The sequence below is a fragment of the Mobula hypostoma genome, chromosome 14, assembly GCF_963921235.1.
Source record: "Mobula hypostoma chromosome 14, sMobHyp1.1, whole genome shotgun sequence".
Lineage (NCBI taxonomy): Eukaryota > Metazoa > Chordata > Chondrichthyes > Myliobatiformes > Myliobatidae > Mobula > Mobula hypostoma.
In genome coordinates, this window is record NC_086110.1 from 11,150,154 (window position 1) to 11,166,250 (window position 16,097).

The window sequence follows — 16,097 nt, forward strand, 5'->3', positions numbered from 1 at the left end:
TATATCTACCCTGAACATTCTTTTACCCTTTATATACTTAAAAAAGCTTTTAGTATCTTCTTTGATATTAGTCGCCAGCTTCCTTTCATAATTCATCTTTTCCTTCCTGATGCCGTTCTTAGTTTCCTTCCGCAAGTTTTTAAAAGCTTCCCAATCCTCTATCTTCCCACTAGCTTTGGCTTTCTTGTATGCCCTCTCTTTTGCTTTTACTTTGGCTCTGACTTCACTTGTCAGCCACAGTAGCGTCCTCCTTCTATTTGAAAATTTCTTCTTATTTGGAATATGTCTGTCTTGCACTTTCCTCATTTTTCACAGTAACTCCAGCCATTGCTACTCTGCTGTTTTTCCTGCTAGTGTCCCTTTCCAGTCAACCTTGTCTGATTTCCATCTCATGCCATTGTAATTTCCTTTATTCCACCGGCATACAGACACATTGGAATTTAGTTTCTCCTTCTCAAATTTCAAAGTGAACTCGATCATATTGTGATCACCGTTTGCTAAGGGTTCCTTAACCTTGAGCTCTCTTATCACCTCCAGATAATTGCACAACACTCAATCCAGCACAGCCAATCACCTAGCAGGCTCAACAATGAGCTGTTCTAAAAAGCCATCCCTTAGACATTCTACAAATTCTCTCTTGAGGTTCAGTACTGGCCTAGTTTTCCCCACCCACTTTCATATTAAAATCCCCAATGACTGTCATGACTGTGCCCTTCTGACACGCCTTTTCTATCTCCTGCTGTAATTTGTAATCGACATCCCGGCTGCTGTTTGGAGGCCTGTATGCAACTGCCATTAGAGTCCTTTTACCCTTGCCATTTCTTAACTCAATCCATAGAGACTCTACACCTTCTAATCCTATGTCATCCATTTCAAATGATTTAATATTATTTCTTATACACAGGGCCACACCACCCCCACTGCCTACTAACCTAGCTTTCTGATATACCGTATATCCTTGGACATTCAGCTTCCAATGGCAGCCATCCTTTAGCCAAATTTCAGAGATGGCCACAACGTCATACTTGCCAATCTTATCTGAATTTCAAGATTGTCCATTTTATTTCTTATGCTGCATGCATACAAATACAACACTTCCAGTTCAGCGTTTGTTGATTTCTGTTTTAACTGCACCATGCCTCTATTGCCCTGTAACTCATCCGACTGGCTGTGATTATGCTTCACCTCCTGCCTGTCCTTTCTGTCATCTTTGTTGCATGCTATCTTTGATTTATTTCTGTTTTCCCCTTCTTCAGCCCTATCACTCCGGTTTGCAACCCCCTACCAAATTAGTTTAAACTATCCCAGCAGCTCTATTAAACCTGCCCACTAGGACATTGGACCCCTTTGGGTTCAGGTGTAACCCATCCTTTTTGTACAGGTCGTACGTCCCCCAGAAGAGGCGCCAATGATCCAGGAACCCAAAACCCTGCTCCCTCCACAAGTCTCTCAGCCACACATTAATTTGCCTGATCACACTGTTCTTGCAAGTCAAATTAAGAAGAACCCTAAAACCTTTTACAAGTATGTTAAAAGTAAATGGGTAGCTAAGAAAGGAATAGGTCCCCTGAAAGAGCAAAGAGTAATTTATGTGTGGAGCCAGACGGTATGATTGAGGTCCTATATAAGCACTTCTCATCGGTATTCACCAGGGAGAAGGACATAGAGGTTGAGGAGCTAAGAAGAAATACGTTGATACTCTGGAGCATCTCTGCATCAGGAAGTAGGAACTGATAGAAATATTGGCACGTACTATGTGGATAGATTCCCTAATGCTTGACAGTATCAATCTCAGGATGTTAAGGGAAGCAACAGGGGGCTTTGATGGAGATTTTTACATCTTTCAAAATTTAAAGTAAATTTATTATCAAAGTGCATATACTGGATGTCACCTTGTAGAACATTGAAATTCATTTTCTTGTGGTCAATCACAGTAAATACAAGAAACACAATAGAATCAAAAAAGGACCACACCCAACAGGGTAGACAGCAACCACTGTGCACAACAAAACCAGCAAACTGTGCAAATGCAAAACAAAAGAGAATAATAATAGTATTAATAAAAATAAAAAAGCAATAAATATCAAGAACATGAGATGAAGAGTCACCAAAAGTAAGTCCGGTTCATTGCAAACTGTTCAGTGACGGGGTAAGTGAAGTTGAGAATCAGAATCAGGTTTATTATCACTGGCATCTGTCCTGAAATTCGACAATTTAGCAACAGCAGTACAATGCAGTACATGATAACGTAAAAGGAAAAAAATAAATAAGGAAATTAATTACAATAAGTATATATATATATGTGCATTAAGTAGTTAGATAAAAATAGTGGAACACAAATAATATATTTAAAAAAGTACTGACATTTGCGGACATTGAGTGAAAAGTTGAGAGAAGTTATCTTCTCTGATTCAAAAGCCTGATGGCTGATGGGTAATAATTGTTCCAGACCCTGGTGGTGTGGGTCCTGAAGCTCTTGTACCTTCTTCCTGGTGGCAACTGCGAGAAGAGAGCATGGCTTGGATACATGGGCCCTTGATGATGAATGTTCCTTTCCTGAAACAGTGTTACCAGTGCTCACTGGTGCTGAGGGCTTTTCCTGTGATGGACTAGGTTTGTATCTCCTACTTTTCATAAGCTTTTCTGTACAAGAACATTGGTGTTTTCATACCAGACCATAATGCAACTAGTCAAAATATTCTCCACCACACATTTATAGAAGTTTGTCAAAGTTTTAGATGACATGCCCAGTCTTCCAAGAAAGTAGAGGCACTGCTGTGAGGAAATCAAGGATCCAGTTGCACAAGGAGATATTGAGGCCTAGGACTTGAAGTTTATTGATTAGTTTTGAGGGATGATAGTATTGAATGCTGAGCTGTAGTCAATGAAGAGCATCCTGATATGAGCATCTTTGCTATCCAGCTGTCCCAGGATTGAGTGAAGAACCAATGAAATGGCATCTCCTCTTACCTGTTGTGACAGTAGGCATATTGGAGTGGATACAAGTCACTGCTTGGGCAGGAGTTGATATGCTTTATCACCAACCTCTCAAAGCACTGCATCACAGTGGATGTACAGTAGGTTCTACTGACAATAATCATTGAGGCAGGTCACCACCTTCTTCTTGGGCACCGGTATAATTGAAGCCTCTTGGAAGCGAGAGGTTAAAGATATTGGTGAATACTCAGGAAAAGGCGAGGTCCCTGAAGACTGGAGGATGGGTATTGTTGTTCCTTTGTTCAAAAAGATGAGCCTTTTAACAGTTGTAGGGAAGCTATGAAAGAAAATTCTAAGAAGCAGGATTTATAGAAATCATAGAAACTACAGCACAGAAACAGGCCCTTTGGCCCTTCTTGGCTTTGCCGAACCATTTTCTGCCTAGTCCCACTGACCTGCACACGGACCATATCCCTCCATACACCTCCCATCCATGTATCTGTCCAATTTATTCTTAAATGTTAAAAAAGAACCCACATTTACCACCTCGTCTGGCAGCTCATTCCACACTCCCACCACTCTCTGTGTGAAGAAGCCCCCCCTAATGTTCCCTTTAAACTTTACCCCCCTCACCCTTAACCCATGTCCTCTGGTTTTTTTCTCCCCTTGCCTCAGTGGAAAAAGCCTGCTTACAATTACTCTGTCTATACCCATCATAATTTTATATACCTCTATCAAATCTCCCCTCATTCTTCTACGCTCCAGGGAATAAAGTCCTAACCTATTCAACCTTTCTCTGTAACTGAGTTTCTCAAGTCCCGGCAACATCCTTGTAAACCTTCTCTGCACTCTTTCAACCTTATTAATATCCTTCCTCTAATTTGGTGACCAAAACTGAACGCAATACTCCAGATTCAGCCTCACCAATGCCTTATACAACATCATCATAACATTCCAACTATTATACTCAATACTTTGATTAATAAAGGCCAATGTACCAAAAGCTCTCTTTACGACCCTATCTACCTGTGACGCCACTTTTAGGGAATTTTGTATCTGTATTCCCAGATCCCTCTGTTCTACTGCACTCCTCAGTGCCTTACCATTTACCCTGTATGTCCTACCTTGATTTGTCCTTCCAAAGTGCAATACCTCACACTTGTCTGTATTAAACTCCATCTGCCAATTTTCAGCCCATTTTTCCAGCTGGTCCAAGTCCCTCTGCAGGCTCTGAAAACCTTCCACACTGTCCACTACACCTCCAATCTTTGTATCATCAGCAAATTTGCTGATCCAATTTACCACATTGATATAGATGACAAATAACAATGGACCCAGCACTGATCCCTGTGGCACACCACTAGTCACAGGCCTCCACTCTGAGAAGCAATTCTCTACTACCACTCTTTAGCTTCTTCCATTGAGCCAATATCTAATCCAATTTACCACCTCTCCATGTATACCTAGCGACTGAATTTTCCTAACTAACCTCCCATGCGGGACCTTGTCAAAGGCCTTACTGAAGTCCATGTAGACAACATCGACTGCCTTCCCTTCATCCACTTTCCTGGTAACCTCCTCGAAAAACTCCAATAGATTGGTCAAACATGACCTACCATGCAGAAAGCCATGTTGACTCTCCCTAATAAGTCCCTGTCTATCCAAATGCTTGTAGATTCTATCTCTCAGTACTCCCTCCAATAACTTACCCACTACCGAGGTCAAACTTACCGACCCATAACTTCCCGGATTACTTTTCGATCCTTTTTTAAACAACGGAACAACATGAGCCACTCTCCAGTCCTCCAGCACCTCACCCGTAGACTCTGACATTTTAAATATATCTGCCAGGGCCCCTGCAATTTCAACACTAGTCTCCTTCAAGGTCCGAGGGAATACCCTGTCAGGTCCTGGGGATTTATCCACTTTAATTTGCCTCAAGATAGCAAGCACCTCCTCCTTTTCAATCTGTACAGTTTCCATGATCTCACTACTTGTTTCCCTTAATTCCATAGACTTCATGCCAGTTTATTAGTAAATACAGAAGCAAAAAACCCATTTAAGATCTCCCCCATTTCTTTTGGTTCCGCACATAGCCGACCACTCTGATCTTCAAGAGGACCAATTTTATCCCTTACAATCCTTTTGCTCTTAATATACCTGTAAAAACTCTTCGGATTATCCTTCACTTTGACTGCCAAGGATTTATGTTAACTTGGAAAGTTAAGGATTGAATTGAAGGAGTCAGCATGGTTTTTTGTAGGGCGCTCATGTCTAACAAATCTGACAAGTATAATAAGGTAACCAAGAAAATTGATGAAGGCAGACTAGTAGATGTGGTTTACATCATTTAGTAAAGCTTGGTAGGTTGATCTAGAAGTTAAAGAACACAGGATTCATTAGCAAACTGGATCCAAAATTGGCTTGGTGATAAGAGGCAGAGATAGTAGTGATGGGCATTTCTCTGACTGGAAATCTGCAATGAGTGGTATACTGCAGGGATTAGCACCACGTTGTTTTGAATATATATATAATCTGGATTAGAATGTAGGTGGTATGATGAGTAAATTTGCAGACAACATGAAAATTGATAGTGAATATGGTTGTCTAAGGGTACAGCAGCACACTAATCAGCTGGAAAGTAGGATGAAATTTAGTTTAGGCTACTGCACTTTAAATTTGGAAATTTGGGAAATCAAATTTTAGTAGGACATGTGGAATAAACGGCAGGAACCATAGGAGCATTGATGCACATGAAACTTTGGGGTAGGAAGTCCATAGCACCCTGAAAGTGGCAACGCAGGTGGATTGGGAAGTGAAAAAACATTTGGTATGCTTGCCTTCATAGGCCAAGGCACTGGGTGTATGAGTTCGGATGTTATGTTGCAGCTGTACAAAAGATTGACTTGATCACTCATGAAATATTGTGTACAGGTCTGGTCACCAAACTACAGGATGTCACAATGGGGGGGGGGGGCGTTGGAAACGGACCCAAATGCAAGACACAGACACTGAAGTACAAGGAACAGGACTTGACTAGAGTAGGGAAGAGTAGGATACAGACAAGGAGCAGGGACAAGAAGGCAGACTAGGACTAGAACATGGACTATACAGGGAACCCAGACAAGGAACTAAGAACTAGGGACCAGGACTAGAAACCATGGACCAGGAGACAAGGCTTGGACTCCAAGCCAGAGACAGGACAAGGACCCAGAACCTGGGGCTTGCCTCAGACTCGGACCCCAGAACCAGGCAAGGACATGACATGGCTGGGGCCTTGGCTCTCGAGGCTTGGAGGCTGGGGCTTGGCTCTCAAGGCTTGGAGGCTTGGAGCTCAGACTGGGAACTGTACATCGAGCCAGTACTTATCCTTCAAAAAGCCAGGACTTATCTTTAACACGACAACAACATGTGACAGGACAGTACATAGACAGAGAGCCGGGACTTATACTTAGACAAGCCGGGACTCAACTTCTTCTCCACATCAAGGTGGGACAGGACCATCCGTCGGGTAATGGTAGAATGGCCAGACTTACCCAACAGAGGCAAATTCAAGACAAGACAGGTCCCTCCACAGGGCAACGGCAGAACGACCTGACTTACCCCACAGAGGCAAGGACAAGGCAAGACTGATGCCCCCGCAGGGCAATGGCAGAATGGCCTGACTTACCCCACGGAGGTGAGGACAAGAAGAGACAAACACGAAAGAACAATAGACAGTTCCATCTCTGCATCGGGGTTGTTCCGAGTCGCAGTTACGGCCAGCGATCTCAGCTGGCTACAGAAACAGCCAGATCCCTACCTAGTTCAGATTGGCTGGCAGTCACTCAACTGGCCCAAGAAACAGCCAAATCTATACAGCAAAGACAGCTCCAACAACTGACAGCAAGACTCCATGAGGGGATGGCTCCCCAACATGGCCTAAAGATGGCAAGTGGCCGCTCTAGCCTTCCACCAGCGGTTTGCTCCCAGGGGATCTTGACAAGACAAACCAGCAGCTCACACTCGACCCCAAGGCCACATATTCCAAGCCCCAAGATGGGAATCAGGTGCCTATGATCAACTCAACCAAACGAGGGACAGCTGACCTCAGACCCGAAGTTCTGAGTCCACGGACCGGACCATGACACAGGAAGGATGTGGTAGGTAAAGAGAGAGTGCAAAAGATATTCACCAGGATATTGCCTGGAATGTGGGGGGAGGGGATGCAATTGTGAGGAGAAATTGAATAGCCTGTGTTAATCCTCACCAGAATATTGGAGCTGAGGGGTGCACTTATAGAGGTTTATAAAATTTGGCATGCATGGATAGGATATATTAGATGCCTTTTTCCTTCAGCAGGGGAGTGTAGAACTGGAATGCATGGATTTAAGGTGAGAGTGAAGAAGCTTAAATGGTATCAATTCACACAGAGAGTGGTGAATGTCAGAAATGAGCTGTCAGAGGGGGAGGAGTTGTGAACATTCAAAAGGTATTTGGAAGGGTACTTGGTTAGAAAGGACATACATAGAAAGGTATGGGCCTGATGCAAGCAAATATGATCAGGGTGCATTAGCATCCCAGTTAGCGTGAATGAGGTGGGCCGAATAGACCAGTTTTTGTACAGTATGATTCCATAAAATTCCAGATTATTGTGCTAAATAGTTGAGTGTCTCCATGCCATTGTTGTCCTTTACTTTTTTTGTGATAAGAGAGGATAGACAGCCTACAGCGCAATACAGGCCTTTCGGCCCTCAATGCTGTACCAATCGTTCAAACTGGCTGTGCTAATAGTAGAACAGTACAAACTTATCAGTGAAGTTAGTTACAATAAGTGAAAACAGTGAGCATTTCATGTCAATCGGTAAGAGGCTTATTATTGAGACCTGTATAAAATGAAACCTTTGTTTGCGTGCCCTGCAGATCATTCCATACTCAAGAACAAAGGGAAAACGTAACAGAATCCGAATACATTGTTACATAGAAAACATAGAAAACATAGAAAATAGGTGCAGGAGTAGGCCATTCGGCCCTTCGAGCCTGCACCGCCATTTATTATGATCATGGTTGATCATCCAACTCAGAACCCTGCACCAGCCTTCCCTCTATACCCTCTGATCCCCCTAGCCACAAGGGCCATATCTAACTCCCTCTTAAATATAGCCAATGAACTGGCCTCAACTGTTTCCCGTGGCAGAGAATTCCACAGATTCACCACTCTCTGTGTGAAGAAGTTTTTCCTAATCTCAGTCCTAAAAAGCTTGGCCTTTTTTCCTCAAACCGTGACCCCTCGTTCTGGACTTCCCCAACATCGGAAACAATCTTCCTGCATCTAGCCTGTCCAATCCCTTTAAGATTTTATACGTTTCAATCAGATCCCCCCTCAATCTTCTAAATTCCAACAAGTACAAGCCTAGTTCATCCAGTCTTTCTTCATATGAAAGTCCTGCCATCCCAGGAATCAATCTGGTGAACCTTCTTTGTACTCCCTCTATGGAAAGGATGTCTTTCCTCAGATTAGGGGACCAAAACTGCACACAATACTCCAGGTGTGGTCTCACCAAGGCCTTGTACAACTGCAGTAGTACCTCCCTGCTCCTGTACTCGAATCCTCTTGCTATAAATGCCAGCAGACCATTCGCCTTTTTCACCGCCTGCTGTACCTGCATGCCCACTTTCAATGACTGGTGTATAATGACACCCAGGTCTCATTGCACCTCCCCTTTTCCTAATCGGCCACCATTCAGATAATAATCTGTTTTCCTATTTTTGCCACCAAAGTGGATAACTTCACATTTATCCACATTAAATTGCACTTTAAATTACAGTTATTGGGAAGCTGAATTTGCAAGTAGACAAGTAAGGCGAAACGAGGTAGATCGAGAGATCAAGAAGTTAGTTCAAGAGTCTTATAACTGCGGGGTAGAAACTGCCTTTGAGCCTGGTTATAAGTTGGGTAGATGTTGTCTTTGAGCCTGACAATGTATTTATGTTTTACCATCAAGGAATATCGAAGGCACCCAGGTTGCACTTCACTGCGAATGGAAGACGGAATGTCGAACGCGGTTTGATCGATCAGTGGATCCCTGAACAGCTGAAATCAGTTAGAAGTTCTCCTGCAAGGGGCGCTACAGGATATTCTTACGGAGACGCAGTACTCTAATTCAAACCAAATGGTAATCTTGAATGTCGGCGGATTCCTGGAGACTTCACGCAGCCCGATTCTACATGGCAGCTGCATATTTTTATTAGTAATACTAATGATCATAGTCAGTAATTCTGTTGTAATCTACGAATATACTGTATGTACATTTTGACCACCTCTTCCATTTAGTGGGTCGCTTGCGAATGGAATTGTGATTTCCTACCACCTTCAGTTTTGGACTGGCAATCCAGTACGTGCATGAAATTTGCCAGAAGTTCCAGGCACTTTAGTTTTATTTTCAGTAGAATGTGTTGGATACGAGTTATTACAACAGTTCTGGTGAAACAACTTACACGCATCTTACATCTTACACGCGCATCGTTTTTGCAAGAGGGAATTCTCCAAAAACCAAGCAGGTTGAGAACAAAGAACGAAAGATGGAGAAGACAATAAAGGAAATGATAATGAGAGAACATCGGTGTCATTTTGCCTGGCATGCACCCATGTAACAAAACTAGATTTCCTTAATTATGTTTATCTTTGCTGATGTTAGCTGAGGGTTTCCCGTAGTATGGTTGGTATTCGCAAATTTTCACATGTTTACTGTCCTGTGTAAGACACGCTGTTTTTTAATGGCTGTAGGTGGACACATATTTGAAAAGGTTATGTAAATTAAAATCTGTCGATGACTCCCATGTTAATGATGTTCAACATACAGAAGTGGTCTGTGTATAGGGCTGCATGTACGTGTATGAATTTTTGTGATGCATGGTTAAGTGCAGTTTTCCAAAATTTCACTAGACAAAAATATTACTGGAAGATTTGGTTGTGATGTGAGAGTATTAAAAGGCAAAGAGAAACCAGGAACGCGGAGCGAATAGAAATTCCGTTTGTAGAGAAGACTGCAGAAAAACGGCTTTGCAGGGGAAGTACAGACATGGCATAATCATAATAGGTCCGAGAACTGGGAAGATGAAAACTAATAATTCGATTCAGGAAAGCGAGTCAATTTTGAGACAGTCCCTAGACTGGAAGTAATAATGGTCTCCCGATTGTTAAACCGTAGAGGGCGCTGACTTCTTCGGTCAGTACATGATTATAGAACGGATGAGAAAGCGAGAGAGGGGAGAGGGAGAGAAGGGGGAGGGAGAGAGAGGGAGAGCGAGCGAGCGATCGCTGAAGGGTAACCCGGGCTCGGGCGCTAGAGCCAAAGTGCATCGCTTGGAAATGGCCGGTGAGGTGTGCTGGTTCCGCGACTGGAAAGTACCCACTCTCATTCTTGGGTTTTGCGCCATGCTTAGCCGGGCTGAGCAGGACAACTTTAACGCAGAGGTAAAGAAGACATCTAGATTCCAGTTGGAGTCAGACGCAAGTCGAGTCGATGCATGCACAGCTGCTACAGTACTTGCACCATCATGGGAACTGTTGCTGATCTAACTACACTGTGTTAACACGCACCGGGAAATTCAATATTGATACACACGGTTAATCTTTATTTAATATTAATATGGATAGATTAAATGGTTAGTACTGACGAATGTTAATGCATTGCATGGTGGCGAACATTAATATACATGCTTGGGTTTATTGTCTAGTCTTAGTGTGTAAATAGTGCTGGATCGTATTAATACGCATGGTTCACTCAATATCATGAATGGATTAACAGATATATATATATATATATATATATATATATATATAGTTAAAATACATATCTAGACTGTATGTTAGCTAGTTTTGGGTGGATATATATGAATTTATTCATTCCATATCACATATATACAGCAAATAATTCTTAGCCATTTTTAATATGAATGACATCCCTAATGCACTTTAATATACGTGGATTGCTTCTTTATACAGTGCTAATGTTTCGTAGTAAATAAACAATAATAAATTGCATGCACGTACTTTCAAGCAAGATGTATTTATATATATTTATAACACAAAGATGCATGGAAGGCTCATTATCCAGTATAACATTGACTGATTAATTTTCAGTATTAAGTTGCATGTATTAAAGTTTGCTGATTAACTTTTATTAAAATGCATGGATTGAGTTCACATTAATATGCATGAAGGGAATAAGCATGAGAATGTAAAACTTTGGAAGAGAAAAGGTCATCTTACTTACTGATTAATATTCTGCATTATAACTGTGTACATATATTACAGGCATATTTAAACCTAAATTAAAAAAAACAGAAAATGCCGGAAATACTTGGTAGGCCAGCCTATATCTGTGGAGAGAAAAACCGACAATCTTTCACATTGATGAAATGTCATTAACCTGAAATGTTAGCTCCTTTTCTCTTTTCACTGCTGCCTAACTTGCTGAATATTCCCGACATCATCTGTTTTATTTCAGATTTCCAGCATCTGCAGTTATTTGCTTTCCAAAAATCAGACAGCTCCTTATAAGCAGAATCTGAATCAGAATTATGTTCTGAAGATTGCTATAAGCCACTTCCATTCTGGTCTGATCTAAACCCAAGTACTGACATCATTTGACCTTTTACCTTGACTATAATATGTAACTGCTGGGTGATTATTGTGAAATGATGGACACCTGAAAACATTAACTATAGACACTCCAAATATTGACAACACAAAACTATCATACTGCATAAATAAGCACATTAACTACCATTATTGTAGGTGGTTATTGCAAGAAGAGTCATTATTCAGTAGTCCACCCCAAAACTATATGATCATTAAGGATTTTGTTGGTGATTTTGTGGTGTATTAGACTACTATTGATGCTAGGTCTACTGCTGTTAACAATTTGTGTTAATGATTTATACTTTGAAATTGAGAAGACAGTTTCTAAATTTGTTGATGATGAATATGGCAGAGAAGGTCTGCAGCAAATTACAAAACACTAATAAACTTTCAGAATGGGCAGAATGTAGTTGGTAAATGGATTCTCATGTAAACAAGTGTGAAGCATTGCATTTTATTAGGAAGTATAATGAGGCCAGCATAGCCTTACAAGATTAAAATGAACTAGCAGAATCTAGAGTTAACGATGATATGTCACTAATTATAATGAGCTATATAAAAACAAACAAAGCACTGAGGTTTGTTGCTATTGGGATGGAATTGAAAAGTTAATGGAAATGTGTGTAGTCTTGATTAAATCTTTTTCAGAGAACAGTGCTTAATTTTGACCCACATACTATAAAAAAGTTATAGAAGCACAGGAGAAACTTTGAACAAAAATTACAAGGATTATACCTAAATTGTGAATGGACTTTTTTTTTGGCACGTCATTGGGATGATAGGATAGTATTAGAAGAGTTGAGTAAGAACTGGAGATTATGATAGTCGCTTCCAAGTATAATTAAAAAATCAGGAGAAACTGTTTGTTCAAGGAATGTAGATCTTGCAAACCCCAAAATACTAAATGCATAATAACTGCTTTTAAGAAATTAGAGAGATGAACGTTTATTGCAAAACTATATTTATATTTCAACTGCTTCTCCTTAAACTTGCACTGCTGAGATTTAAAAAGATGAAGGATATATTTTATTGAAGGTAGAAGTATGAATGTCACCTAGTTATTGGTGCAAAATACAATGGTCACTGCAGACTCCGAGCAGGGAGAGATCTGCATTGTTAGTATATAACTGACTGAGCTTTTATGTCTTGGGCTCCTTCTAGTGTTGAAGTCTGCTGTCTGCTGTTGCATAAAGAAGGTCAATTAAGTTCTTAATTGACTGGATTTCATTCTCACTTGCTGGACACCTACAGGCAGGACAAGCACACTGCTTTGCAAAAATTGTATGGCTTCCCATTGTCCATTGACAAAATGCATGTTGCTTTGCAGGACCTGCACATTAACTCTGCCTTATTTTGGAACAAAAAGTGAGTCTACTCCCTCAAGGTATAGCTGATGAATAGACAAAGGTAATGAATTATTTAGGTTACTGTCTCATATCCTGACTGTAGACATGCTGACTTAATTCTGCAGCAACCTGTTAAGGCAACAATTTGAACCACCACAACAAATGTAAACAGAGCTGATGGGCAATCAAAATTCTTTCAATGGCATGGCACATGACCCTAATGAATAACTCATACAAATCTGCACTCACAAAGACAATGCCACATTCTTTTCATCTCCCTGTTATTTTAGAATTGCTTGGTGTTAAGGTTATATATGAAAACATTGAATCAATCAGTAGGCTTTTTTTTGTTTTGTGTTATGTAATTTCTGAGAAAATATTTGTGATCAGCATATTTATGCATTAATGTTTGCTAATAAAACTTCTGTATCTGACTAAATTTATGTGTTCATTACAAATAGCTACTTTTTTCTGATATTTATCGGTAGAAATCTGTTTAAATTTCCTGAATTTTGGCTTCGTCTGATTATAATATAAGACTACACCACAGGAACTGGATAGATACACAGCTGTTATATTGGATATCCATCTAGATAGGGCACCAAAGTCTGGACATGTGACTAATCCACATCAGTTGATCCCAATGCAGGTAGTAGTTTTGCTTAAAAACTAGCCTTCATCTCTTAAAATAGTACTGTGGCTACAGAAGATGCTGGTGACAGATTAGAACTGAGTGGGACCAAAGAGACAATGAAAGATTGGCATAACACAAAAGGGCTTCAAACTTTCTATCAGCATATTGGAAGTTGGTGAAGTCGGAAAGTATCAGAAATATAATCTATATGCGAGGAACCAAGAAGCCCTTCAAAAAAAAAACAAAGTCATTGGAGATGTTAATATCTGGAATCGTATCCAGTGATGGTGGGGCTCTTTGATAATAGATGTTGCCTTCAGTAATAGATGTAGTTACTACAGTTGGTGAGGAGGGAAGTGCCCATGATGTATTGGGGTGAGCCTGCTACTCTCTGCAACTTTTTGCGCATTCAAGTTGCTGTGTTAGCCCACACTGCAATCAGTTAGAATACTTTCAATGTGCATCTATAGAACTTACAAGAGTTTTCAGTGACATGCCAAATCTCCTTGTGCTTGCAGTTATGTGGTAGGCCCAGGACAGACTATCCGATATGTTAAGGCTCAAGAATTTAAAGCTATTGACTGTCTCCATCAGCATAGACTGGCACATGTTTGCCCTCCTTCCCCTTCCTGAAATCAACAATCAGTTGTTTAGTTTTAATGATGTTGAATGAGAGGTTTCTGCTGCAGCACACTCAATGAGATGCCCTACCTCACTCCTGTATTCTGTCTCATCATCACCTTTTATTCATTCAACAGCAGTATTGTTCCCGGCAAATTACCACTGAGGTACTGCTAAGAGGAAAACAAATTTAGTGTCTGGCCGATTATATTCATGATTCAACTATAAACACTAACACTTTTCTTCCTGCAACCTATTGGCCACCCTGGACTCTGTTCCTGATTTCAAGATAGTGTTTTCCAGAGCAAAGGCTCTCTAGGTGCAGAAGTGTCAGAAGCAGTTTTCCAGGCCCAGGTACAATTTCGTCCACTACAATGCAGAAAGTATCAGCCTCTCATCAGCCATGCTGTGGCCACTAGACAAGGCATACTAAACAGAGGCACCAAGCAAACACAAAAGTGTGACCTAACCAATTCCCCTCCACCACCACTCTCCTCCACCTAGCAGAACTTGTCCTCACTCTCAATAATTTCTCTTTTGGTTCCTCCTACTTCATTCAAACAAAAGGGCACTCACATGGGTCCTAGCTATGCCTGCCTATTTGTTGGCTATGTGGAACAGTCTATGTTCCAAGTCTACACTGGTGACCATCCTGCAATTTTCCTACGGTTTGTCGATGATTGCATTGGTGCTGATTCCTGCACCTGTGCTGAACTCATCAACTTCATCCATTTTGCCTCCATCTTCCACCCTGCCCTCAAAGGAGGAGGAAAAGATGGTGGCACGACGGCAACGCGTGCGGCCACTTTGGTGGTGATGTCTGTTATCTGTAAGGTAGGAGACCGTGCACAATTCTGATTTGATGGAGACGGACGTGAGAGTACGGAGGAATATCTGGAAAACTTCTGAAATGCCCGCTTCACTGCCGCTGCTACTGTGTGGTACCTGGAATCTCTGGAGCAGAAGTCCCAAAAATCCTCGGCTTTGCGTGTTTCTGTGGCCGGGGCGAGGTCGAAGGCGCTCGGCAGAGGATGGCGCTTGGGAGGCTGTATCAGAGGGGCTGGTCAGAGGCTTGAAGTTTTCGGAAGGATGGACTCAGTGTCAGCTGTTTCCAAGGCATCAGCAAGTTGACGGTGCCTGGAGGTTTATGGCAGGGAGTTTCTCCCTTTTGCCGCCTGCTATCGGGAACTCAGGAGTTGATCGACTCGGGGACTTTTGAGACTTTATTTACCATGCCCATGGTTTGTTTTTCATCAAATTATGGTATTGCTTCACACTGCTGTAACTATATGTTATAATTATGTGGTTCTATCAGTGTTAGTCTTTGGTTTGTCCTGTTTTCTGTGATATCACTCCGGAGAAACATTGTATCATTTCTTAATGCATGTATGCATTTCTAAATGACAATAAAAGAGGACTGAGTGTTCTCATAATCTAAAAAAAAATTCATCTGGTCCATTCCCGACACCTCTCTTCCCTTTCTCGATCTCACTGTCTCTATCTCCGGAGACAGCTTATCCACCGATGTCTATTACAAATCCATGGACTCTCACAGCTACCTAGACTACATCTTGTCCCACCCTACTACTTGTAAAAATGACATTTTCTTTTCTGAATTCCTCCGTCTCTATCACATCTGCTCTCAGGATGAGGCTTTTCATTCTAGAACAAAGGAGATGCCCTTCCTTTTCAAAGAAAGGGGCTTCCTGTCCTCCACCATCAATGCTGCCCTCAAATGTATCTCTTCCATTTCACACACATCTGCTCTCACCCTATCCTCCCGCCACCCTGCCAGAGAAGGGTTCCTCTTGTCCTCATCTACCACCCCACCAACCTCCACGTCCAGCACATAATTCTCCAAACCTCCTGCCACCCCCAACGGGTTCCCACCACCAACCACTTCTTTCCCTCCTGCCACCTAACTTTCTGCTTT

At 41.6% G+C, this 16,097-nt stretch overlaps 1 protein-coding gene and 1 long non-coding RNA gene across 2 annotated transcripts in view; both read left to right on the forward strand.

Moving 5' to 3' along the window:
• LOC134356436 (uncharacterized) overlaps nucleotides 1-9,698 on the forward strand; it is a 50,927-nt gene extending 41,229 nt beyond the window's left edge. Inside the window, exon 3 of the long non-coding RNA XR_010020351.1 lies at nucleotides 8,922-9,698. This is a non-coding gene — a long non-coding RNA (uncharacterized LOC134356436). The remainder of the gene's footprint in view (nucleotides 1-8,921) is intronic.
• Nucleotides 9,699-10,222: 524 nt separating this feature from the next.
• Nucleotides 10,223-16,097, forward strand: part of mmp15b (matrix metallopeptidase 15b) — a 93,251-nt gene continuing 87,376 nt past the window's right edge. The window contains exon 1 of the mRNA XM_063066669.1: nucleotides 10,223-10,393. Coding sequence (XP_062922739.1) covers nucleotides 10,289-10,393 — 105 coding nt within the window. The 5' untranslated portion in view covers nucleotides 10,223-10,288. The remainder of the gene's footprint in view (nucleotides 10,394-16,097) is intronic.